General features: G+C 39.5%; 1 protein-coding gene across 1 annotated transcript in view; it reads right to left on the minus strand.

Annotated features, from left to right (window-relative positions):
- Nucleotides 1-419: 419 nt before the first annotated feature.
- lrrc69 (leucine rich repeat containing 69) overlaps nt 420-27,449 on the minus strand; it is a 54,167-nt gene continuing 27,137 nt past the window's right edge. Inside the window, exons 4-8 of the mRNA XM_059978779.1 lie at nt 26,497-26,692; nt 24,819-24,890; nt 11,260-11,361; nt 6,186-6,359; nt 420-1,326 (exon numbers count right to left, since the gene is read on the minus strand). Of these exons, the coding sequence (XP_059834762.1) occupies nt 1,216-1,326; nt 6,186-6,359; nt 11,260-11,361; nt 24,819-24,890; nt 26,497-26,692 (655 nt within the window). The 3' untranslated portion in view covers nt 420-1,215. The remainder of the gene's footprint in view (nt 1,327-6,185; nt 6,360-11,259; nt 11,362-24,818; nt 24,891-26,496; nt 26,693-27,449) is intronic.

The raw sequence follows: 27,449 nt of genomic DNA on the forward strand, positions 1-27,449 counted from the left end.
AAGGCATTTGATAAGGTCCCCCTAATCAGGGTCACATGAAGCTATGGGAGCAGATGGTGACTATCACAAGCAAGAGAAAATCGGCAGATGCTAGAAATCCAAGCAACATAAAATGGTGGAGGAACTCAGAAGGCCAGGCAGTGTCTAGGAAAAGAGTACAGTCAACGTTTTGGGCCAAAACTCTTCAGCATGACTGTCCTGGTTATGCGACCACTGATGCCAAGCAATCTCTGAAAGGTATAAATAATGGCCGGGATCACCCACCTTGTAAAGTCATTACCCATAAGAAGTCAATGGCAAACCACTTCTGTAGAAAAATTTGCCAAAAATAATCTTGGTCATGGAAAAAACTATGATCATCTACATTACACAACACTGCATACAACAAACAAACTGTGGGCTAGAAATCTAAATTTCTATAAGTTAGATTTATTAATTTGAGAGATATTAGTTATGAAACTAGTGAATTAAAAAAATCAGGTTAATATCCTTTATAATAGTAATGAGCTTCAAATGCTCATCACTGCTCCATGATTTAGACGCAAACATATTTACTAGAGTCATTGTTCCAGCCAAGATTGTCTGGGATCTCTATAGTGGAGATATGCAGTAGCAGGATCTTGTAAACATAGTGTTGTCATGAGGGCTAACGATACATTAAAAAAAGCAGAATATAAGTTCTGTCAGAGATTTAAGCCATATCTCCAGGTTATGCTGGCTGTCAAACGTGACAAGGATTTGGAATGTTTTTAGTATAACAAAAGCCAACTGAACATTCATTTTGTTAATTTTTTGGAAGCAAGTCCAACTCATGTTTCAGCTTCCAGGAGCAAAAAGGCAATAATATTGTTGTAGCACCAGGATGAACTGTGCCCTTTATCCATTTCAAATGTATAAAGCAACACAATAGGATTTTTCCCTAAATATTTGAGCTTGTTTTCACCAACAGTATAAAGAGACTAATGGTCACAAAAATCACTTAAACTTTCCTAAAAAAAAGATGACTGTTTTAACAAGTAATATTAAAACAAAAGCAAATGTGTGAAACAGCCATGATCGCATGTTGGTGTTTGGGATCTACAGAATATCTGAGAATAATCTGGACATTGTGAACTTTCCTTGTTTAATTTTAGATCATCATCTTCATTGTACATCATTAACAGTTCACAACTCCAAGAATGTTTTCAATTTATTAATAGTCATTATCCCATATGTTTATGGCATTGCTATTCCATAGTATTGATGGTCCGATTTATTGAAACATTTATATGAACAAAGTAAGCCCCGAACAGGAACAACAGGAGCAGGTCTGGTCATTCTAATTTTCTGAAAGAGAAAAAAACAAGTATGTATAAATAAACAACTCAGTTTGGTACAATATGAAAAATAAATGATAATCCTAAAGTCCCTAAACACCCAAATATATACAATACAAATTGTAAAACAATATTAATCATCTTTTCATCTCACAAAGATATTTGAAATACATCTAAAGACTAACTTACAGGTGAAGTAATTCTTGATTGTACTACTTTATCTTTGAAACAGTTGTTAAATGATTTGCCACTCAGATCAGACTCATGGCATGTTTGCATGCAAATATATATTTTAATTTACACCAACATATATGTTCTGGTCAAGACAAATTTTTGTATCAAAAGTCATAATTTAAAATAAAACGTATATTGCACCAAAATAGCAAAGATTCTATTGTTGAGCAAGATAAAATCATTATAAATACTCCACTTTGATTATTTAATTTTGTTTCACTTTTCTACCTTTTAGACAATTCTGACATTTTAATAAACTTAAAGCTTTAAAAAGTAAATTTGAAAACTAACATTCATTCAACCCGAAAATTTTGCTGCATGCCTATTTTGCCCTAAGTTTCAGAATGTTGATAACCTTTAGTGCTGATCACAAAATAATGAGAGGTAAGGGGTTGCTATTATAATCTCAGCAGGAGACAACTGCAGCAATATGCTTCCATCATACAGCGTATCTCAGCGTAATCTCAGTAGTAGTTAGGAATCTTGAGCAGGTCTGCTCTCCACTTATAAGCATTGTAAAGTCTGCTTATGAGCTCTGTAACATGAGAATTTTAGTATCCTTTTTCATGTTTTTAAATCAGCACTCAAAGTTAATCCGTAATTTCAATTTGCTACTGTGTATATATTCAATTGCAAAATGAGCCAGGAATTCTACATCATTTATGCACCATCGCTGCTTTTGATATGGGGTCCAGGTTAGGATGGAGAAGGTAATTCTACTGTACACTCTATATATCAGGACACAGAAAAGCTGTTTGTCCAGAAAGAGCAAAGATTAACTAAGGGGTATGTTGATAGGTGTTGTCCAAGATTCAGGGGGCAATTTGATTGCCAATGTCATAATATATTACACAGCCAAAAATAACAATCCTTTTTCGAAATCTACAATGAAAATTATCAACCATTTGGGTTAGCCACCACCAGCAGTCTACTTAAAGTCTGGAGGTGCACTTAAAAGTTTTCTTGAGAATACTGACAAAGGCAGACATTTACAGACTGCAGCTAAGTTGTTGGAACATTTTAAATATATGAAATATGCATTGGAAGAGCTTCATTCTAAACAAATCAGATTGCGACCACAATATCCTGTGGTGGGAAGGAGAACAGCCAGAGGTCGTGGTACATATTGGTACCAATGACATAGGTAGGAAAAGGGAGGAGATCCTGAAAAAACTCTACATGAAGTTAGGAAGGAAGTTAAGAAGCGGGACCTCAAGGGTAGTAATCTTGGGATTACTGCCTGTACCATGCAACAGCGAATATAGGATTAGAACGAGGTGGAGGATAAATGCGTGGCTGAGGGATTGGAGCAGGGGGCAGGGATTCAGATTTCTGGATTATTGGGACCTCTTTTGGGGCAGGTGTGACCTGTACAAAGAGGACGGGTTGCACTTGAATCCCAGGGGGACCAATATCCTGGAGGGGAGGTTTGCTAAGGCTACTGGGGAGAGTTTAAACTAGAATTGTTGGGGGTGGGAACTGAACTGAAGAGACTGGGGAAGAGGAGGTTGGCTCACAAATAGAGAAAGCTTGTAGGCAGTGAGTGAGGGAGGATAGGCAGGAGATAGAGAAGGGACGCGCTCAGACCGAAGGTTTGAGATGTGTCTATTTTAACACAAGGAGTGTTGTGAACTAAGTGGATGAGCTTAGAGCATGGATCAGTACTTGTAGATATGATGTGGTGGCCATTACACAGACTTGGATGGCTCAGGGACAGGAATGGTTACTTCAAGTGCTGGGTTTTAGATGTTTCAGAAAGGACAGGGAGGGAGGCAAAAGAGGTGGGGGCATGGCACTGTTGATCAGTGATAGTGTCACGGCTGCAGAAAGGGTGGATGCCGTGGAGGGATTGTCTACGAAGTCTCTGTGGGTGGAAGTTAGGAAAAGGAAGGGGTCAATACCTTTACTGGGTGTTTTTTTATAGGCCGCCCAATAGTAACAGGGATATTGAGGAGCAGACAGGGAAACAGATCCTGGAAAGGTGTAATAATAACAAAGTTGTCGTGATGGGAAATTTAATTTCCCAAATATTAACTGCCATCTGCCTACAGCAAGGGGTTTAGATGGGATGGAGTTTATTACGTGTGTTCAGGAAGGTTTCTTGACACAATATGTAGATAAGCCTACAAGAGGAGAGGTGTACTTGATTTGGTATTGGAAAATAAACCTGGTCAGGTGTCAGATCTCTCAGTGGGAGAGCATTTTGGGGTTAGTGATCATAATTCTGTCTCCTTTACAATAGCATTGGAGAGAGATAGGAACAGACAAGTTAGAAAAGTGTTTAATTGGAGTAAGGGGAATTATGAGGCTCTCAGACAGGAAATTGGAGGCTTAAATTGGAAGCAGATGTTCTCAGGGAATAGTACAGAAGAAATGTGGCAAATATTCAGGGGTTATTTGTGTGAAGTTCTGTATAGGTACCTTCCAATGAGACAGGAAAGTTATGGTAGGGAACAGGAAACAGGGTGTTCAAAGACTGTAATAAATCTAGTCAAGAAGAAAAGCTTACAAAAGGTTCACAGAGCTAGGTAATGTTAGAGATCTAGAAGATTATAAGGCTAATAGGAAGGAGCTTGAGAAGGAAATTAGGAGAGCCGGAAGGGGCCATGAGAAGGACTTGGTGGGCAGGATTAAGGAAAACCCCAAGGCATTCCACATGTATGTGAAGAGTAAGAGGATAAGACATGAAAGAATAGGACCTACCAAGTGTGACAGTGGGAAAGTGTGTATGGAACTGGAGGAAATAGCAGTGGTACTTAATGAATACTTCAGTATTCACTATGGAAAAGGATCTTGGTGATTGTAGTGATGACTTTCAACAGACTGAAAAGCTTGAGTATGTAGATATTAAGAAAGATGATGTGCTGGAGCTTTTGGAAAGCATCAAGTTGGATAAGTTGCCAGGACTGGATGTACCCCAGGCTACTGTGGGAGGTGAAGGAGGAGATTGCTGAGCCTCTGGTGATGATCTTTGCATTATTAATGAGGACGGGAGAAGTTCCGGAGGATTGGAGGGTTGCGAATGTTGTTCCTTTATTCAAGAAAGCGAGTAGAGATAGCCCAGGAAATTATAGACCAGTCCGTCTTACCTCAGTGGTTGGCAAACTGATGGAGAAGATCCTGAGAGGCAGGATTTATGAACATTTGGAGAGGTATAATATGATTAGGAGTTGTCAGCATTGCTTTGTCAAGGGCAGGTCGTGCCTTACGAGCCTGATTGAATTTTTTGAGGATGTGACTAAACACATTGATGAAGGAAGAACAGTAGATGTAATGTAATAAAAACACAAAATGCTGGCAGAACTCAGCAGGCCAGACAGCATCTAAGGGGAGCAGGTAGTGACGACAATGTAGTGTATATGGATTTCAGCAAGGCATTTGATAAGGTACTCCATGGAAGTCTTATTGAGAAAGTAAAGAGGCATGGGATCCAAGGGGACATTGCTTTGTGGATCCAGAATTGGCTTGCCCACAGAAGGCAAAGAGTGGTTGTAGACAGGTCATATTCTGCATGGAGGTCAGTCACTACTGGGGTGCCTCTAGGATCTGTTCTGGGACCCTTACTCTGTGATTTTTATAAATGACCTGGATGAGGAAGTGGAGGGATGTGTTAATAAGTTTGCTGATGACACTAAGGTTGGAGGTGTTGTGGATAGTGTGGAGGGCTGTCAGAGGTTACAGCGGGACATTGATAGGATGCAAATCTGGGCTGAGAAGTGGCAGATGTTGTTCAACCCAGATAAGTGTGAAGTGGTTCACTTTGGTAGGTCAAATATGATGGCAGAATACAGTATTAATGGCAAGACTCTTGGCAGTGTGGAGGATCAGAGGGATCTTGAGGTCTGAGTCCAGAGGACACTCAAAGCAGCTGCACAGGTTCACTCTGTGGTTAAGAAGGCATATGGTGTATTGTCCTTCATCAATCGTGGAATTGAATTTAGGAGCTGAGAGGTAATGGTGCAGCTATACAGGACCCTGGTCAGACCCCACTTGGAGTACTGTGCTCAGTTCTGGTCACCTCACTACAGGAAGGATGTGGAAGCCATAGAAAGGGTGCAGAGGAGATTTACAAGGACGTTGCCTGGATTGGGGAGCATGTCTTATGAGAATAGGTTGAGTGAACGCGGCCTTTTCTGCTTGGAGCGACGGAGGATGAAAGGTGACCTGATAGAGGTGTATAAGATGATGAGAGGCATTGATCCTGTGGATAGTCAGAGGCTTTTTCCCAGGGCTGAAATAGTTGCCACAAGAGGACACAGTTTTAAAGTGCTGGGGAGTAGGTACAGAGGAGATATCATGGGTAAGTTTTTTACTCAGAGAGTGGTGAGTGGATGGGCTGCCGGCAATGGTGGTGGAGGTGGATACAATAGAGTCTTTTAAGAGACATTTAGATAGGTACACGGAGCTTAGAAATTACTAGGCTTACCTATAGCCCTCTATTTTACTAAGGTAGGGAAATGTTCGGCACAACTTTGTGGGCTGAAGGGCCTATATTGTGCTGTAGGTTTTCTATGTTTCTATGCTACACTTTCACCACCTGTTACATTCAACAGGTAATTATCATTACCCTGTAGCCAACTCCCCAAGCTATATCTTTTTCTGTTAGGAAATAATATTTGACACCAAACATTTTACCTGTGTTAGATCAACAAATTTCACGCATTCAAGCCATATGTTCAGAAAACTTCTTTGACACACAGCACATCGGCTCGCGTTTTTCAATATCTTTCTCAGTTCTGGGTAATATTCAAAACCTGAATTGAATGAATTACTTGTCAGCTCATCCAAGATATATCTTGCTGTAATCTCCTTAAATAAAGATGAAGAATATGCAATTAGGAGAGCAATGATGGAATATCACAAGAGACCAGTGAATATTTGAATCCCCATTGTACTGTAGAAGAAATATGTCAATCTATGATGACAATCGTGTGAAATTATTTCTGATAGTCTACAACACATTGTAAGCTGACTTTTCTAGGTGAGAACCATAGATAGGTGGCTGTTGTGAGAAAGGAAAGGGATAAAACCAATTCCAGATATAAAACATTGAAGAGTCATGTACTGAGTTTCAATTACCTAAAGCAGGGCAACATAATCACAATCTCCACAACAGAATGAAAGTCACCTGAATGTTATGCCAGCTGCAATCTACCAATCTTGGCTGCAGTATTGGCATGTATTAATCTTATCATGAAAGCCTTTCATGATGCAAAATGGCCCAGTAAGTTTGCCAAGTCTATTTCCCCACCTTTTAGGCATCCTGACAGTCAAAACAATGATTTTTTTCTTAACCTCATATCCTCATAAGGAATTAACAAAACTATTAAAACACATAAAACCATGAACACTGTAATGAATTTCTGGCAAATCCAGAATAATTCATGAGGGTTGATAAGTGCTAACTTCACTAATCTCTACATTGCCTTAAAAATAATAATTTCAGAATGATGAGATGGCTGCCATTATTTGCAGCACCAGTGGGAGGTGATGGGCAGGCAAGGAGATAAGGTGAGAGAGGGAAAAGGGGATGGGGAATGAAGAGGTGGGGGGAGGGCATTACTGGAAGTTTGAGAAATCGAAGTCCATGCCATTAGATTGTATGTTTCCTAGATTGGGGAGTCTAGGACCAGAGGGTATAGCTTCAGAAACAAGGACACCCCATTAGAACAGAGAAGAGGAGGAATTTTTCCAGCCTGAGGGTGGTGAACCTGTGGTATTAATTGCCACAGCCAGCTGTGGAAGTCAAGTCACTGGGTATATTTCAAACAGATGTTGATAAGTTCTTGATTAGTTAGGTTGTCAAAGGTTTTGTGGAGAAGGCAGGACAACAGGATTGAGAGGGATAATAAATCAGCCATGGTGGAATGACAGCAACAAACACAAGATGCTGGAGGAATTCAGCAGGCCAGTCAGCATCTATGGAGAAAAGTACAGTGGACGTATTTTCGGCAGGAAGGGTTTTGGCCCGAAACATGTTTTATGGTCTTGTGATATGTGAAACACTAGAAGATCTGCTTTTATGGTTAAAGTGGGTAAGTTTGAAGGCAACATGAGGGGCAAGTTCTTTCTATGCAGAGAATGGCTGAACCTGGGATAGTAGTGGAGTCAGAAAACAGTATGGTGGAGTTAAAGATTATTTTAGATAGGACACATGAACATGAAGACAGGCATATGGATCTGAAACTGGAAGAGGACATTTAGTATAAATCAGCACAATGCTGGGGACTGAATGGGCTGTTCGGTGCTATCCTGTTCTATGTTAATTGACTATATCCTCTGATTTGATATAATCAAGTGTAATCAATTTTAATTGTTTTGAAATGAAATAATCGACACCATTTAAAACAAGAGGTGTGTATACAGTACCTACAGTATCTATAAATATTCATTCAGCTATCATCCAGCCCATGCTCTTATGGCCCACTAGCTACAACTGGTATTAGCGCAATGCTATTACATCTCATGGAGTCAGAGTTCAGAGTTCAATTCCTACATAATTTGTAAGGAGTCTGGACACCCTCCCTGTGGGGTACTTTGGTTTTCTCAGGGTGCTCTGGTTTCTACCCACAGTCCAAAGATATACTGGTCAGTACATTAACTGGTCATTGTAAACTGTCCCATGATTAGGCTAGAGGTAAATCAGAGGTTGCTTGGTGGGCCAGCTCAAAGGGACAGAGAGCCTATTCAGTGCTGCATCTCACTAAATAAATAAATCAGTGAGAGGTTTATAGGTTTCATTCCTTATGAAGTTAGTTGCTATTGAGTACACTGTCATTATTCAATACCAACCAAAGTATGAACATTTGTTGAAGAGAAAGGACAGGGAAAATGAAAATAAAATATTTCCCCTACACACTCAAACTATTTTGTAGGACATTTAGAAAATCTGTTTTTTTTTAATTTTCTTTTAAAGATGTGCCTCTTGCGGAGAATTTTCACCTGGATGTAATTTAAACCAATCACCGGGGTGAGATCTCAAGAACATAGGCAATGAAAACAAGATTTTTTGACAATTGAAGGCTTAAACTTATTTGAATATCTCTGCTGTCTCTTAGGTGCTAGTTTTCATTTTTCTGTTTTAAATTAGAGATTTATAATAATGCCTGGTACATTCCTGACTAGCTCAACTTGCATGGCTAAGGTATCATTCAGCACACCTTCCAACACACAGTAACTCAGTCATAGATTTACAGAACACAGAAGAAAGTCCCTTCCTCCTGCCATGTTCATACCGACCCAAACATACTAATCCTGTTTTTGAGCCTGTAGTACTCTGTTGCTTGGTGATTCAGTTGCTCACCATGATACTTCTTAAATATTGTAAGAACCCTGCCTTAACCACCCCTCAGGCAATGCATTGCAGATTCCAACCACTTCCCCTTACTTCAAACCTATGTCCTCTGCTTTTATGTACTTCTGCCAAAGCGAATGTTTCATTCTATCTACCCTAACTAGCATTTCGTAACTTTACATACCTCGGTCCAGTCTCTCTCAGCCTTCTTTGCTCCAAGGAAAACAAATCTAGCCTATCCCATTATAATTGAAATGCTCTATCACAGGCAATATCCTGATAAATAGAATTGTACACAGCATTCCAGCTGTTGCAGAACTAATATTTGATAAAATTGTACTATAACTCTTTATTCATACATTCTATGCCCATGTGTATCTTGTGTCTCTTCCTCACCATTTTATTAACATATACTACCAACTTCAGAAATCTTCTGACATGTATCAAGGTCCCTCTAAACTTTAATACCTTCTTGCTCCTCATATCCAGTGTATATTCTAGCCTTATTAGTCTGACCAAGACGCATAATTTATTAGGATTAAATTCAATTTGCCACTTCTCTGCCCATTTTGCCAATTATAGGAAATTATGGGACCAAAGATATTAGAGGCCTAACACTGCCCTCAATGTCAACACCACCACCAATTTCTTTGTCACTTATGATCTCACTAATCATTAAAATTGTTAATATATACAGTAAACTATTAGGATCTGGGCACTTATGTCTGTGTTTACATCATCATCCTCTTCATCCTATTAAATCAATTTTAGATCCAATCTGTCAATTTTGCCTGGTCTCCATGGATTCTAACCAGTCTCTCATATGAAACATTGTCAACAGCCCTACAGGAGTCTGACAACAGTATGGCATTGTGTGATCTTTTCAAGAAAAATAAGCCTTTTACATCATTTTCAAAGGTTAAAAATTTAAAAATTACATTTACATTTACAATTAAACATAAATTTAATAACTAAAAAAAAAGCACAGGAAGTCTGAAGTAAAAAGAGAAAATGCAAGAAATCTGCTTCAGGATTATGAAAATTTCACAATTCATCAAAGAAGGATCAAGGCATTGACATGCAAAGCAGATAGGAGAGCCATCTAGCAAGAACCACAAAGTAGATCATAAAAGCTCCTATAGATATTTGGAAAGGAACAGATGAGCTAAAACTAACACAGGTTTCTTACAAACAGAAGAAAAAAATATACAGAGGATAGAAGAAATGGTGCAGAGGTTAAACAAATATTTTGTGTTGCTCTTCACAAATGAAGACACAGACATAGGAATTATCGAATAGAGAACTTAAAGAAATAAATATAGCTTTATAGAATAGAAAATGTAACTGGACTCAGATATTGTTTAAATTAATTGCAAATATTATTAACAACACAAAATATCCATCTCTGCAGTTGTAACCTGATTTTATTTTATTTTCAGCATTAAAATCTCCATAATTTTTATCGATTTGAGATAACAGAAAGAAAATACCTACTTAAAAAGTATGATTAAATTCAACAGTTAATCTTCACATTTTATTACAGAATATATTGAAAACAAATATATCAGACAGCAATAGCAAAGAGAAAAGACTTATGATGTTTTCAGTTTTGAACTATTCATCACAAAAGAAGATAATATGCTTGTTTTTAACTTTCAAATTTGCTGTGTTCTTCCAATAATTTATTTTTATTCTTATTTTTAGATTTTGCATTTTCCTAACCTTATGAAGACAATTTTCTTATTTCACTTGCACAGCTGTGTAATAATTTATTTGATAGAAATTTTTTGTGTGGGTGAAAAAACGTACCAGATGCATTAATACAGCAAGTATTTCTGATTCTATGCTGAAACTCTAATACAGTGCTACAGGAGAATTGCATTGTGCCATCGTTCAGATTCAAGTAGACATTATTAAAGTTTTCATGGAATTATGTTTTGAGAAATGGCCTCCAAACAACAGCTTATCATTATTCCATCAATGAATACCACTAAACATTGATCAAATTTTCATCATTGTAAAGGTTTTTGTGCAAAGTGGCATGGGTAGCTGGTTATCTACTTTTCAGTCTTCATTGAAAGATGAAATGATTTAAAAAAGTTGAGGGATGTGGTTGGTTACTCTATAAGTATGGTATATATTCAGCTGTACTCTCTTATTAGGTACAAATAAAGGAGAGGTAGTAAAGGCTAAACTTACAAAAGTAGAATATATTATTTTAGTTTTAGCTAATGAAGTTAAAACTGAATTCCAAATTGTTGATTGATGCCATTGCAACCTGAGTTGATGGCATTGCAACCTGAGTCACTATCTGGCAGTAATCTGGTTGTGCAGGTTATATGCCATTTCAGTGAGATTGTTTGCAATAAAGCTGAAAAGTAACCCCACACATCCAAATGACATTGAAAAAATTACCTGGAGAGTTAAAACTTCATTTTGTTGTATTGATGAAATGAGCTTTTTTTCCAACAATGGATTCTGCTCAAAGTAGAATTCTTCCAATTTCAGCTCCATAAGCTTCACAATTAAAAAGAACAAAATAAAAGTAATGTTTTTGGTAATTAGTTTACTGTAATTAATATAAAAGAGAATAGAATAAGCAGTGAATGAAACATTTGAATCATTCAAAATATCTCACAAAATATTTACAATTCTTCCCACACCTCAGTATCTGAACTGTCTATTTAAAAACCACAGGAATATCTTCCTCTGAATTGGAGGATTGTTGTAATAAGATCTATATTTGTACACTGAATTGAAATTGAACAGGAAATTGAAATACCAAATATAGGTTTAATATAGGAATACCAAATATAGGTTCAATATAGGTTCAAGAAAGGAGATAGACTAAAACACTATTGTATTCTACAAGTCTTGCCAACATGCAGCCATTGCCTGAAGCAGGTGGAGGAGGAGCAGGAATAAGAGATGTCAATCAAGGCAGATGATGAAGAGAGGTAGAGGAAATGGAAGAAAGGAAAGAAGATGAAAAAGAAAGGAAGAGTAACAAGAAGTAAAATCAAAACTGGAGGTGAAATAGAGAGACCCATTCTAAGGTGTTAAAAAGGTGCAATGAATTGCCCTTCAATTCAATTGAACCAGTTCAAGATCATCATGTGCCAGAGAATGTGGCAGTCTGTGTCAGCTGCATCATGAATTGGGAAAAATTCCAATATGAGCTGATGTGTTAAATTATATTTGCATCATACAAGTGTTTCATCACCTGACAATTTCTCCTTGACACTCAGTGGCAACAACAGCACCAGCCTTTTCATTATTAACATCCTGAGTCACCAGTGAACAGAAAGTTTTGAGGACAAGCACTTAATTACTGCAGTTTCATGAGCATGAAAGAAGCTCAGCATTCCAGACCATTTCTTTCCACCATAATAATAAAAAAACAAGGGTTACTGAAGTCAAGTCATGTATCAGTAACTTTGTGTAAGTGGCAGAAAGAATACAGTATCTCACAAGTTACATAACCAAACCCTTGTCAGCAACAATCTGTCGCTGAATTTGCAGTTCCCTATTTGCCATCTCAGATCCATCAAAAATGGAGTGGAGGTAAGTTCTTAAGTACTGCCTACAAAGAAGAGGAAAGACATTTAAAAAATGTTAAGATGGTCAAGAAGAATCAACATGGTTTTCTGAAATGAAAACCATGTCTGACAAACTTGCAGGAGTTCTTTGACAATGTATTCTAACAGACCGGGTGGATAAAAAGGAACCAGTAAAAGTGTTATTTCTGAATTTCCAGAAAACATTCAACAAGATGCCAGTTAGAAAGTTACAAAACAAGGGCAAACAGTGTTGTGGGTAACATGTTGGCATGGAGAGAAAGACAAAGAATCAGGATAAATAGAGCCATTTTCAGGTTGTTAATTAGTAACTAGTGAGGTGTTATAGATAAGTAGGTAATGCGAGATTATGTAAATTGACGCATTTTGGAAGGAAGAATGGAAAAATAAACTGATACTGCAAAATGCTACATGCAAATTAATCTTGAAATCCTAGTAAATAAACACAAATGTAGACATGTAAGCACAAGAAATTATTAGGAAGGCTCATGCTGCATATTGTTTCAGAAACATAGAAAACCTGCAGCACAATCCAGGCCCTTCAGCCTACAAACCTGTGCTGAACATGTCCTTACCTTAGAAATTACCTAGGGTTACCCACAGCCCTCTATTTTCCTAATTTTTCTTTTTGGTCTTCATATTTAAGAAATGATCGATTAATTCCTGGAATGAAAGCTTAATGTATGAAAACAGGTTAAACTGGTTAGGTCTATACTTAATGGAATCCAGAGTGAGAATTGATCTTTATAAAATTTTGTATAAGATTTTGTGGAGGGCTGTATGGTGAATATTAAGAAGATATTTCACTTGGTGCAGTGTCTCTGAATCTAGACCCTGATAGCGCTATGTACGGCGGCCGTGTTACAAGCGCCATTCCAAATCTACAGTATACTACTGATTTCTACAATTTTCTTAGCATTTTCAATTCAAGTACCTGATAGTCACAAAAGATGCGATAGACTGACCCTTCTGAACATCGGAAAGATGGCATTTACCCACTATGTGCTGTTTTTCCTACACTGGGATCCCCTGCTTATGTGATCCATTGGAGTCTCATCTCTTACACCTCCACTGCCTTTGAAGAAGTGCCGCAGGCAAGGGAGAAGGGCTGGCATCCTGGTGAGGCTGAACAAAGGAATGTTATTTTTTGTGCTTAGCTGATGGAGGAGATACCAGACCATGCTATTGAGCCCTCTGGGTTCTCCCTGTTGCGGGCAGACAGGTTGAAAAACCTCTCTGGAAAGAGTAAAGGAGGTCAACACTGCTTGGTGCAACCCCCAGAATGTGCATGCTCTCAAATCCCCAGACCTGGAGTACCTGGTGCTGCTGTGCAGACTCTACTGGCTGCCTAGGGAGTTCACAACTGTTACCATCACAGTGGTGTACATTCTGCCGCAGGCTGATACTGACCTTGCTCTGAGGGAACTGTACAAAACCACGAACATGATGCAGTCTGCACCTCCAGCGGCTGACTTTATCGTTGCCAGTGACTTTAATCGAGCATTGCTGACAAAAGTCTCTGAAGTTTTGTAGCACATCCAGGTGAGCACTAGTGGAGATAAGACACTTGACCACTGTTTCACTCCTGTCCACAATGCTTACAAACCTCTCCTTTGCTCAGGTTCTGGAAAATCAGACCACTCTTTGATCCTGCTTTTGATGATATACAGATAGAAGCTGAAACAAGAGGCAGCCATAGTTAAAACCCTCAACTGTTGGTCTGACCAATTGGTCTCCATGGTGCAGGACCACTTCAATGACGTCAACTGGAATGTCTTCCATGATGAGAATGTCTCCGAGTTCACGGATGGAGTCATGTGCTTCATTCGGAAGAGTATTGATGATGATGTTTCCCCCAGAAGTTGGTCAGGGTCTTCCCGAACCAAAAACCCTGGATCAGTAGTTCTGTGCGAGCAGCACTTACCGCGCGACATAGAGACATTGCCAGCAATCAGCAGGAGCTCAAGAAAAGCAATGATATCAAGGTTGCAAATCAACAATACAGGGACAAGACTGAGTCAAAATTCACAACAAATAGCACACGCGACTTGTGGCAAGGGTTGCACAACATCGCAGACTTCAAAGCCAAATGTTGTGGTGCTGCCAACATCATGACCTCTCTCCCAGATGAGCTCAATCGCTTTTACACTCGGTTTGATGTCACTAACTCTGAGCCTCCGAGGAGGCTTCAACCTGCAACCTGGTCATCTCTGAGGCTGAGGTACGCAGATACTTCCAACGTGTGGACAGTCACAAGGCTGCGGGACCAGATGGCATCCCAGGGCAAGTACTCAGGATTTCTGCAGTACAACTGGCATGTGTGTTTACAGACATTTTTAATCTCTGCCTCTCCCAGTGTAGAGTACTCTCCTGCTTCAAATTATCCACCATTATCCATGTACCAAAAAGGACCAAGGTAACATGCCTGAACAACTGGCGTCCTGTTGCACTCACCTCAATAATAAGCAAATGCTTTGAGAGGTTGGTCAAGGATTACATCTGCAGCTTGCTACTACCCAGACTGGACTTCCTAAAATTTGCCTACCGAAACAGCCAATCGACAGACTACACAATAGCTACTGCTCTACATACCGTCCTTACAAACCTGGAGAAGAAGGATGCTCATGTGAAAAATGCTGTTCTTGGACTACAGTTCAGCATTCAACAGCATAATTCCCTCCAGGCTTGACAAGAAGCTCAGAGACCTTAGCCTTGACTCTGCCTTGCAGAGCTGGATGCTGGACTTCCTGTCAGATCACCAGCAGGTGGTAAGAGTGGGCTCCCTCACCTCTACTCCTCTGACTCTCACCACAGGAGCCCCTCAGAGCTGTGTACTAAGTCCCCTCCTTTACTCCCTGTATACCCATGAGTGTGTCGCCACCCATAGCTTTTACCGACGACACTACATTGATTGGCCTAATCTCAAACAATAACAAGGTGGCCTACAGAGAAGAAGTTATCTCTCCGACACAGTGGTGTCAAGGAAACAACCTCTCCCTCAATGTCACTAAAACAAAGGAGCTGGTTGTGGACTACAGGAGGAATGGAGACAGACCAACCCCTATCGACATCAATGGATCTGGGTTTGAGAGGATGAACAACTTTTAAGTTCCTCAACATCCACATCACCGAGGACCTCACGTGGACTATACTCACCAGCTGTGTGGTGGAAAAAAGCACAACAGTGCCTCATTCACCTCAGATGTTTGAGGAAGTTTGGTATGGGCCCCCAAATCCTAAGGACCTTCTACTGGGCACAATTGAGAACATCCTGACTGGCTGCATCACTGCCTGGTATGGGAACTGTACGTCCCTTAATCGCAGGACCTGCAGAGAGTGGAGCGGACAGCCCTCTGTACTTGTGAACTTCCCGTTGGACATTTACAAAGACCGGTGTGAAAAAAGGCCCGAAGGATCATTGGGGGCCTGAATCACACCAACTACAATCAATTCCAGCAGCTACCATCTGGGAAACAGTACCACAGCATAAAAGCCTGGACCAACAGTCTCTGGGACAGCTTCTTCCACCAGGCCATCAGACTGATTAATTCTCGCTGATTTGAGTGTATTTCTATGTTACATTGACTGTTCTATTTATTATAAATTACTATGATTTCACATTGTACATTTAGACGGAGGTATAATATAAAGACTTGTACTCCTTATGTATGTGACGGATGTATGAAATAAAGTCAATTCAATTCAATTGGCAGCATAGTTTCACAGTAAGAGGCCACCCATTTAAAACAAAGATGAAGAAGAATTTCTTCTTAAAGGTCAATATTCTTTGGATTCATTTAGAGTTAGAGACATGTGGAGATGTGAATACATTGAAGTTGGAGATTAACAGATAATTGAACCATAAGGGAGTCAAAAGGAGAATGTGTGAAAAATGAGTTATTGCTACAATTGGATCTACCATAATCTGGGCAGATCTCAAATACCAAATGGCCTACTCATGTACCTGTGTCTTATATTGCAATGAGTAAAGCTTCAGTCACACTGCCAAGTATTAGTGACTTGCCCAGATGAGTGCAACTCCCAACACACTGAAGCATTAGAGTTGCAATCATCTAGGCAAGAATCACTTAAATGAATGCAACTCCAAAAGCATATCTTGACTGTTATTACAAAAAAAAGGCTAATGGCAGCAAGTGTGTATGTATACCTGAGTGCCCTTCACCAACATTTTTCTGGACACATTGATTCCAACCAGTATTTCCCAAACTTGTTTTCCCAAAGACGTTGGAAAAGGTTTGAGATTGTGCTGAAGCAGCTGCATCATTATCAGTAACAAAAATCTGAGCTCACATGCTGACAGGTGCCAAGGGTGCCAGCAAAACATCAGTGATGGATTGAAAATATTGTCATTCAATGAGAGAATAGCCAATTCCACAGAACTACAGAGAGGTGCCATAGTAATATCAAATTCTGTCAAGGGAAATGGCAGGATATCCTCAAAGCCTTCTTGAACACAGGTACACAGAACTAAACTGGTAGTAATTAAGATGGCTTGGTGGGTGCTTGTGCTTCTACTGCAGCAGATATAATTAGCAAAATTAGTGGAGAAACTGAACTCGGAAATAGTAGCAAAGAGTATGCAAAGGGATTTGAACAAGTACCTTGAATGAAAGAAATGGTAAACAGAGAACGTTGTGGAAGATATATAAAATTATGTACCAAAGTTCAAAGTAACTTTATTATCAAAGTACATATATGTCACCACTAACAACCCTGAGATGCACTATCTTATGGGCATACTCAATAAATCCACAGGAAAATAACCATAACAGAATCAATGAAAGACCTTGGAAAATACTTGGATGTTCAACCAGTGTGCAAAAGACAAGCTGTGTAAATACAAAAGAAAGAAATAATAAATAAATAAACAATAAATATTGAAAACATAAGATGAACAGTCCTCGCAAGTGAGTTCATAAGTTGTGGGAACATTCCAATGATGGGGCAAGTGAACATGAGTGAAGATATCTCCTCTGGTTCAAGAGCTGGATGGTTGAGAGGTAATGTTCCTGAACCTGGTGGTGCAAGTCCTGAGGGCCTGTAACACCTTCCTAATGACAGCAGTGAGAAAAGAGCTTGTACTGGGTGGTGGGCATCCCTGATGATGGATACCGCTTTCCTGCAACAGCGTTTCGTGTAGATGTGCTCAATGGTGGACAGAGCTTTACCTGTGATGGACTGAGCCATATTCACTAATTTTTGGAGGATTTTCTGTTCAAGCAGATTGGTGTTTCCATACCAAGCTGTGATCCAGACAGTCAATATACTCTCCACTACACATCTATTGATGTTTGTCAAAGTTGGAGATGTCATGCCAAATCTTCACTAACTCCTAAGTAGAAGCACTACCGTGCTTTCTTCGTAATTGTACGTACATCCTGGGCCCAGGGTAGGTCCACCAAACTAGTAACATCTAGGAATTTTAAGTTACTGACCCTCTCCACCTCTGATCCTTCAATGAGGACTGGGGCATAGACCATTGGTTTCCTTCTCCTGAAGTCAATAATCAGCTCCTTGGTCTTGCTGACATTGAGTAAGAAGTTTTTGTTACAACACCACTCAGCCAGATTTTCAATCTCCCTCCAATATGATGATTCATCGCCACTGTTGATTTGGCCTATGTCAGTGATGACATCAACAAACTTGAATATGGCATTGGAGCTGCGTTTAACCACACAATCATAAGTGTAAAGCGAGTAGAGCAGGGGATAAAGTACATCTGAACTGAATGGCATCTGCAAGTGAGGAAATCCAGGATATAATTGTACAAGGAGGTATTGAGGACAAGGTGATGGAGCTTATTGATTAGTTTTGAGGTGATGATGGTGTTGAATGCTGAGCTGTAGTCAATAAAGAGCATCTTGATGTATGCATTTTTGTTGTCCAGATGTTCCAGGGTTGAGTGAAGAGCCAATGAGATGCATCTGCTGTGGATCTGTTGCTCTGGTAGGCAAATTGGGGCGGATCCAAGTTACTTCTTAGGCAAGAGTTGATATGTTTCATCAACAACCTCTCAAAACCCTTCATCACTGTGGATGTAGGTGCTAGTGCATGATAGTGATTGAAGCAGGTTGCTATGTTCTTCCTAGGCACTGGTATAATTGAAGCCTGCTTGAAATAGGTGGGTACCTCAGTCTGCTGAAGCAAGTGGTTAAAGATCTCCATGAACTCTCCAGCCAGTTGATCAGCACAGGTCTTTAGTAGGTGGCCAGGTACCCCCATCTGGGCCAGATGCTTTCGTAGGTTCACCCTCCTGAAGGCTGCTCACACATCAGTCTCAGAGACTAAAATCACAAGATCACTGTAGGTTGTGGGAATTCATGCTGGGTCCTCCATGGTTTTACGGTCAAAGTGAGCATACAAGGTAAGGAGCTCATCTAGAAGTGAAGCCCTGCTATTACCTATGTCTCCTGATTTAACTTTATAACAGGTAATAGTATTCAAGCCCTGCTGTAACTGACAAGCATCCTTTATTCAAGTTTAGTCCAGAATTGACACTTCACCCACGAAATGGCTTTCTGGAGATTGGACCTAGACTCCTTGTAACTTAATTGGTTATCGGAGTTGCATGCCGTTGATCTGGTTATGGATTCATGGTTCACCTGGGGCTTCTGTTTGATGAAGATTCTAAATGATTTATAGAGTATAAAAACTATATATTCAAATGATTAAAAAACAGCACAAGTTAGTCTTTCTTGTTGGAAGGTTGAAGTACAAGGAAGTCTTGCAAAGATTGTGCAGTACCTTTGTGAAACACATTTTGAGTACTACAGGCAGTTCCGGTCTCTATGCCTAAAGAAAAGAATATTTGGCTTATTGTAGTTGCAAGACAGATTAATTGCTTCCTGGAATGAAGGAGCTACTCTATGAAGAGCTGCACTGAGCAAGTTTGGTCTAAACTAACTAGAGGAGATCCTGCTGATTAGAAGAATCCAGGTGATCCTGATGGGACAAAAGATGTTGAGTCAATTTGGAAAGGAAGATGCCTAGGGACAGATTATTCAAAGATTCTAAACTTGAGGATATAGTTTCAGGTCAGCCACATAGAAGTTAGATAAGGAGAAATTTCTTTGCACAGATTGTAACTGGGTTTGAACTACCCGTTCATGTTCCTTCATATTTTACACAGGCTTTCAGTCTATCAATGCCAAAAGTCTTTTTGTGTAAGTCACACTTCAGTTGTAAGAAATCCTATCAAAACATTTATCTGAGTTCTCGGAAGCTGGCTTACAATGTTCTTATCCCACTTTGTCTGGCTAGCCATCACTCATGCCCCATTTTATTTACCACAAACAGATTTCATTTTTAAATTACCATCTACAGTACACGTAATATCTGAACTAGTGGCATCTTCTTCATCACTTTATGATTTAGGATTAGCGTGGGTGGATTTCTTGGCTAGGTAAAAGCAGAAATTTATAAGGCTACAGATATTGTGTGGGGAAGAGGACAATAAGAGATGCACAATTAACCAATCTGCATTTTACCAATCCAATCAAAAGATATTGTGGATGAGTGAGAAGTGGGATTTGAGGATGATTAGATATGTGAATATTATCACTTGCAATAATCTATGCATTGCTGCAAGCGAAACTAGTGAGCAAGCCTGATTTGTCAGTAAAACCAGAATAAATAGTAGTTACCTAGAAATAGGACATTAAACTGTCAAATAATACAAAACAGCTCATCCTGCACAAAACAATAGCCAACAAATCACTGCATGGCAGTTACCTCTCTTGTCTGCTGAGACAATGGATACAGAATTGACTGTTACTGCTTCCAGCAATTGTGCATCCCTTTATCTTGCAAGAACACAATAAATGTACTGGTGATGCTAAGTACGTTGCAATTATCTATGCCTCATTATTTCCATTGCAGAATAACTGGTACTGTGTATCTGAGATCAAAAATAAGAAGATCATACAGTTTAAAATGGGGCTAAGGGGATGGTGCAGGAGGGAAGGCTTCAGATTTTTGGATCATTGGGCTCTCTTCCACGGAAGGTGGGACCTGTACAGAAGGGATGATTTACATCTTAAATGGAGGGGCAAACATCCTTGCAGGAAGGCTGGCTAGTATAACATGGGAGGGTTAAACTAGAGTTATAGGGAGATGGGAACCAGAGCGCCAGAGCAGATAGTGGAGTGGTTGTGGGGAAAGATATTGATAAGCCTACGTACAAAGTTGTTAATTGAAAGGTTGAGCATGGTGGGCCAATGTGCTGAGATGTGTATATTTCAATGCAAGGAATATTATAGGAGTAACACCCTGGGAAGGGTTTCACTGCATATGTAATGGTCTTTCTGTAGAAGCAATGTTTGGGTTATGGTTAGAGTTAACAGGTGTGTTAGAATATGAGCCCTCCAATGACGGGAGTATGTTTTGTGCCATGTGCCTGACATCGGGGTGATCTGGGTCTTTTGTTCAGCGGGAGATGAAGACAGAAGTTGCTGGAGAGAAGAGCTCGTAGGATTCAACCTGGAGCAGAGCCATGACCCGACGAAGGCTGGGGAGATCGAAGGAGGATTGGCAAAGGGGAAACCGTAAGCGCCAACTTGTGCACATTAGACTGTTCCATTAAAATGGGCCCTTTTCTATTTTTGCTTTTTCTTCACTAGCCTTGTCAAATTAAGAATTATAAAACTAAATCATTTAATTGCATGCAGTGTACTGTCTGTTATCTCATGGTACTGATTTGTAATAGGGTAACAAATCATGCAGCATCTACACCAATAGGGGGGGTTTTCAGGGTGGGCTCACATCTGAATCTCACACGTTTGATGGGGATGGAGATTGTCTTCCCTAGACTTACACAGCTGACAGAACCTGAGTGTTTCATGGGAAGGCAGATGAGCTTAGGGCATGGTTTGGCACATAAAAATTATGGCACTGTAGCCATTAGTGAGACTTGGTTACAGCAGCAGCACAACTGGCAGCTCAGTGTTCCAGGGTTCTGTTGTTTTAAATATGATAGAGCGAAAGGGATTAAAGGAGAAGGGGTGGCAGTACTAGTCAGGGAAAATGTAACAGAAATGCTCAGACAGGACAGAATAGAGGGCTCATATACTAAAGCTATAAGGATGAAACTGAAGAATAAGAAAGGGATGACCATGTTATTTGGATTATATTATAGATCTCCCACATGTCAGCGGGATTTAGAGGAGCAAGCTTCCAGGGAGAGTGCAGACTGTTACAGGGTTAATAGATTTTAACTTTCTACATATTGACCAACTTTCATACTGTAAAATGGCTGGATGGAATAGAGTTTGTCATGTCTGTTCAGGAAAGTTTGCTTAGTCAGTACATAAAGGCCTAAGTAGAGACAGTGCGATATAAGATCTCCTTTCATGGAATAAGACAGGAAGGTGATATAAGTTTGGGAACACTGCATCTAGTGATCATAACGCCTTTCCTTTCAAGACTATTATGGAGAAGGATAGGTCTGCTCCTTGGGTTGAGATTCTAAAATGGAGATAAGCCAATCTTGATTGTATCAGAAAGGATCTGGCAAGTGTGGATTGGGACAGGTTGTTTTCTTGCAAAGGTGCAATTGATAAGGGAGAGGCCTTCAAAAGAAAAATTTTGAGAGTACAGACTTTGTATATTCCTGTCAGAATAAACAAGTTTAGGGAACCTTGGTTTTCAGGAGATAGAAGCCCAGGTTAAGAAAAAGGAAGTGCATAGCAGGCATAGGCAGGAAGGAGCAAATGAGGTAGTTGGAACACTTAACCAGGAAATCAGGAGGGCAGGAGGTTGTTCTCGCAAAGTGAAGGCAAACCCCAAGTGATTCTACAGATATAATAAGAGCAAAAGGAAAGCAAAGAACAAAATAGGGTCTCTGGAAGATCAGAGTGGTCATCTATGCATATAGACGAACGAGGTAGGGAAGATCTTACATGGAATTTTTGTATCTGCATTTACTCGGGAGATGTTCACAGAATCAAGTGAGGCAAAGCAGCAGTAATGATGGATCAATAGAGGAGAGGTGTTTCCTGTCATGAAGCAGAGTGGAAAAATCCCCAGGCCTGACAAGGTGTTCCCTTGGACCTTGTGGGAGGCTAGTGCAGAAATTGCAGGGGCCGTAACAGAGATATTTAAAATGTCCTTAGCCACAGGTGAGATGCCAGAGGATCGGAGGATGGCTAACAATGTTGCTTAAGAAAGGTTCTAGGAATAAGCCAGGAAATGATAGGCTGTCGAGCCTGACATCAGTAGACGGGGAGTTATTGGGAGGTATTCTAAGGGACCAGGTATATAAGTATTTGAATAGACAGCTACTGATAAGAGATAGTCAACATGGCTTTGTGCATGGTAGGCCATATCTAACCAATCTTACAGTTTTGAGAAAGTTACCAGGAAAGTTACCAGGGATAGATAGAGTTGACGTGAACAGGCTGTTTCCATTGAGAGTAGGGGAGATTCAAACTAGAGGACATGATTTGAGAGTTAGGGGGCAGAAGTTTAAGGGAAACACGAGGGGGTATTTCTTTACTCAAAGAATGATAGCTGTGTGGAATGAGCTTCCTGTAGAAGTAGTAGAGGCCAGTTCAGTTCTGTCATTTAAGGTAAAATTGGATAGGTATATGGACAGGAAAGGAGTGGAGGGTTATGGGCTGAGTGCGGGTAGGTGGGACTAGGTGAGATTAAGGGTTCTGCACGGACTAGGAGGGCCAAGATGGCCTGTTTCCGTGCTGTGATTGTTATATGGTTATATGGAAAGTTGATGAAGGCAAGGCCTTTGATGAGGTTCCGCATGGAGGTTTCGTCAAGAAGGTTCAGTACAGGTCCTTCGCCCTACGATTTTGTGCCAATCTGTTAACCTACACGAATATCAACTTAACTCTTCCCTCTCACATAATTGTCCATTTTTATTCATCTATATGCCTACTGAAAAGTCTCTTAAATGTCCATAACGTGTCTGTCCCTACCATCACCAAAGGCAACACATCTATCATTTCTCAGCCCAGCACCTCATTCTACCAATGTCCTATAACAACCTTCTCTATTATCCATACCAGTACCAACCTTCATGGCATCTTCATTCATACTAACCCATCCTTCCACTTCCTTACCCAAGTGATTTACAAAAATCAGAAAGAGCAGATTCCTGCAGAACACCACTGATCACCGCACTCCGGGCAGAATACATCTCATCTTCTTCTACCCTCTGCCTTCTGTGGACAAACCAATCCAATACCAACAGCCAAGTTTCCCTGGATCCAATGGCTTTATGAGTTAGCCATTGATGGGAAACCTTGCTGAAAGCCTTACTAAAATCAATATACCTCACATCCACTGCTCTACCTTCAGCAATTTGTTTAATCACTTCCACAAAAAATTTAATTAGGCTTGTGAGGCATGACGTGCTCCTCATGATGTCATGCTGGCGAATTCTGTCAGACTATGCTTCTCCAAATGCTCATAAATCCTGACTCTAAGAGTCCTCTCCAATAGTTTGCCCAGCATTCTCATAAGAATCAATGGTCTTTATTTTACATGATTATCTTTATTATCTTTCTTGAACGAAGGAATAACATTTGCCACTCTCCAATCTTTTCGTATTACTCCTTTGGACAGTGAGGACCTACCGTACCCCAATTAAATATTTTTTGATACTGGTTGCTCCTATCCCTGTCCAAGACTATAATAAAGGTGAGGGACCTGTAGTCACGGTCTACAAAATGCTTACCCACTGTGAGATCTATCTCCTGACCAGGTTCATTGCCTAGTACTAGATCCAGTCTTGCCTTTCCTCCATTCGGCTCACCTACATACAGTATTGTTTCAGAAATCCTTTCTGGCCACCCCTAAGGCACAAACAATAAGGTGCAAGGACAGAACAAAGTAGATTATGAGGTCAAGAGTCCATCTTATCATAGTAGTTTTGTGCAGCTGTGTCAAAACTGTTATGTAATTAGAATGAATTCAACAAAGAAAGAAAAAAACTGTTTGAAGTAAATTGGGTATAATAACTATTTATGATTGACAGAATCACAGTGCTGGACATTCAGTTCACCAAGTCTGCAGAATCATCGAGCACCCTTTTAAAGCAACCCTACACTAATCACTTTTTTTCATTCTTCCCACCTTGCCATCAACTTCCCTCAATTCTAAAGGGACAATTTAAAGTGATCAATTAACCGATTAACTTATTTGTTTTTGAGATGTGGAAATAAACCAGAGTAGCCAAGGGAAAACCTTCAAAAGAATCTGCCATCTCTATAACAAACTCAAGTCACTGGAGCTGTCAGGCATCAACACTGCCTGCTGTGCTGTTATACCACTTCTGATTGTCTCAGGTGATACTATAAGGAAAAGTAAAAATATGGAAAACAAAGTATCATAATGAATTATAATTTTGACAATGGAACTTACCCCTGTTGGAAAAATATTTAACTGATTTCCAGCCACATCTAGAACTTTTAGCTTCCTTAGAATACATAATTCCTGGAGAAGTAACACAAAACAAAAATAGTCATATGTTAGTCTCTCCTTTTCCCTTTATAAGCAACAGTACTTTCTCAGTATAATTAGTTACAGTAAATAGTTTAATAGTTTTAGAGATTCAATTTTAGTTAAATCTCTAGTTTCATAGTTAAAACATTTTAGTGTAAAAAAATTCTCCATGTGACTTAACTATTTTATGGAGCTGCGATGATTTGTCTTTTATAAAGAGATGGCTAAAGATATACAGATAAATTGGTTGTTACCTTGCAAAATTTGATAGAAGGAAACGTTTCTGGCAGAGTAGAGACTAAAAGTAACACTCCATTTCAAGAAAGGAGGGGGAGATAACAGGAACGAGGCAGTTAGCTCAGTTTTAAAAATTGATAACAAAGCACAACATGGAGCCCATGGCATGTAGGTTATCTGCTTTTGCAAACAATCAAGCTCATACACCAGGGTCGACCAAAAATGTCATCTTATACCTCTAAATGAGACAATAACAAATTCCAGCTATATTTGGAACAGCTCCAATCAAAGTCAATAAGAAATAACCTAACAGGGACTTAACAAGTGAACCAAATATTTTGTTACTATCAGAATCAGATTCAAAATGTTAGATATTTTTACAATGATTTCAACTGAGTAGGTTCTACGGTTATACTTAATTGCCATTTTATTTTGAATTTGACAAAAATATCAAGTTACACGTATTATTTAACTCGGCTGAATGAATCCTTACTTGAAGGTTGAAGCTTCAACTCAGGACAGGAGTAAATATTCTGTAATGACATTATTAAAGGAGTGCTGTTCTGCCAAGGCTTGCTACCTTTCAAATCAGACAATGATTCAAGATCCTGTCTGCCAACTCAGATGAATGTAATGATACTCTATACCAGGAGTCGGCAACAATTTTGCCTCTGTGGGCCAGACTGCACATTAATGAGTGGATGGTGGGCTAGATAAATGTAATTTAAAACTTGAAATATGGGAATTATCCATTTAAATACATCTAGTTATGTATTGCCTCAAATTAATGAGTAACACATGCTAGAAAATCATTTGTGCTTAAGGTTGCCTACCCCTGTTTCTATACCATTGTTTTCAGATTTCTAAATTCACCCAAAGTCTCTGCTTCAAAAAGCCCCAGTAAAATCAACTTCATTTATTTGTCTTTAATAAGATTTTCTGCCAAAAAAAAATGATTAGAATATTTAATTATACACGTTAGGGCAATTTTCAATGGTCAGATAATGTAACATCCACAGATCTCTGAGGTAATGAATGAAGGCACGTGGTTACAATGAGAACCTTCAAATACATACTGACAGCAGTGCAGGTCAGACTGAACACAAGTCACTGGAGCTATGAAGCAGCAGATCTACTAGTTGCACCCACTATGGTATAATGAAGTAAACCAATGGATGTAATGGTGTAGAATTTCTACTACAGCTATCAGAGTTGTTCGACAATTTCAGCATGAGATACACCCAAACCTACGGAAACTTAATACATAAACATTTCCTATTTATTCCACATAGACAATTATGAAAATTCCTGTGGAGATAAGTGTATACATATATTTTAAGGCTCTATCACATCAACTTACTTCTGGAAGCTCCTGGATTTGATTTCTTGGCACAGAAAGTTTCTTTAAATTAGTCAAATATCCAATGTCATGTGGAAGTGATTTAAGTTTATTGTTTGCTAAATGCAGTTCACAAAGCTGCTGCAAGAGACAAAGTTTATGCGGAATGCTCTCCAGTTGATTAGTGTTCACATAAAGATATTGGAGTCCCATCAGCCTGCAATAATAAAACAATGAACAGAGAGAATGCAGAGGAGATTTACAAGGATGTTGCCTGGAATGAATGGCATACCTTATGAGAATAAGTTGAGTGTACTTGACCTTTTCTCCTTGAAGCGACGGAGGATGAGAGGTGACCTGATAGAGGTGTATAAGCTGATGAGGGGCATTGATCATGAGGATAGTCAGGGGCTTTTTCCCAAGGTTGAAATGGCTAATATGAGGGGGCACAGTTTTAAGGTGCTTGGAAATAGGTACTAAGGGGATGTCAGAGGTAACTTTTTCCACACAGAGAGTGGTGGTGCATGGAGTGCATGCTAGCAGCAGTGGTGGAAGCGGATACAATAGGGTCTTTCAAGAGCCTCTTAGATAGGTACATGGTGCTTAGAAAAATAGAGGGCTTTATGCTAGGGAAATTTGAGGCAGTATCTAGAGCATGGTTGGCACAACATTGTGGGCCGAAGGGCCTGTAAAGAGCTGTAAATTTGTATGTTCTATGTTCTAAATCACCTGATAAAATTATACAGTGATACCTTCTGTAAATAAAAGCCAGAGAAATTTTGAGAAATTTAAACTGAATCTAATTTTTATAAATGCCTCCAATATTTTACTATGACTTTGTAAAGAGGTGTGTATCTATACTTGTATTACAGAGTAATCTTACTGAGATGATGCTGTATTAAGTGAAAGTTCTGGATTTTTATCAAATAGCAGATTAAAAGTTATTCTAATGCAGGGGACAATAGAGCTTGATA

This window comes from Hypanus sabinus, chromosome 1 (genome assembly GCF_030144855.1).
Source record: "Hypanus sabinus isolate sHypSab1 chromosome 1, sHypSab1.hap1, whole genome shotgun sequence".
NCBI lineage: Eukaryota > Metazoa > Chordata > Chondrichthyes > Myliobatiformes > Dasyatidae > Hypanus > Hypanus sabinus.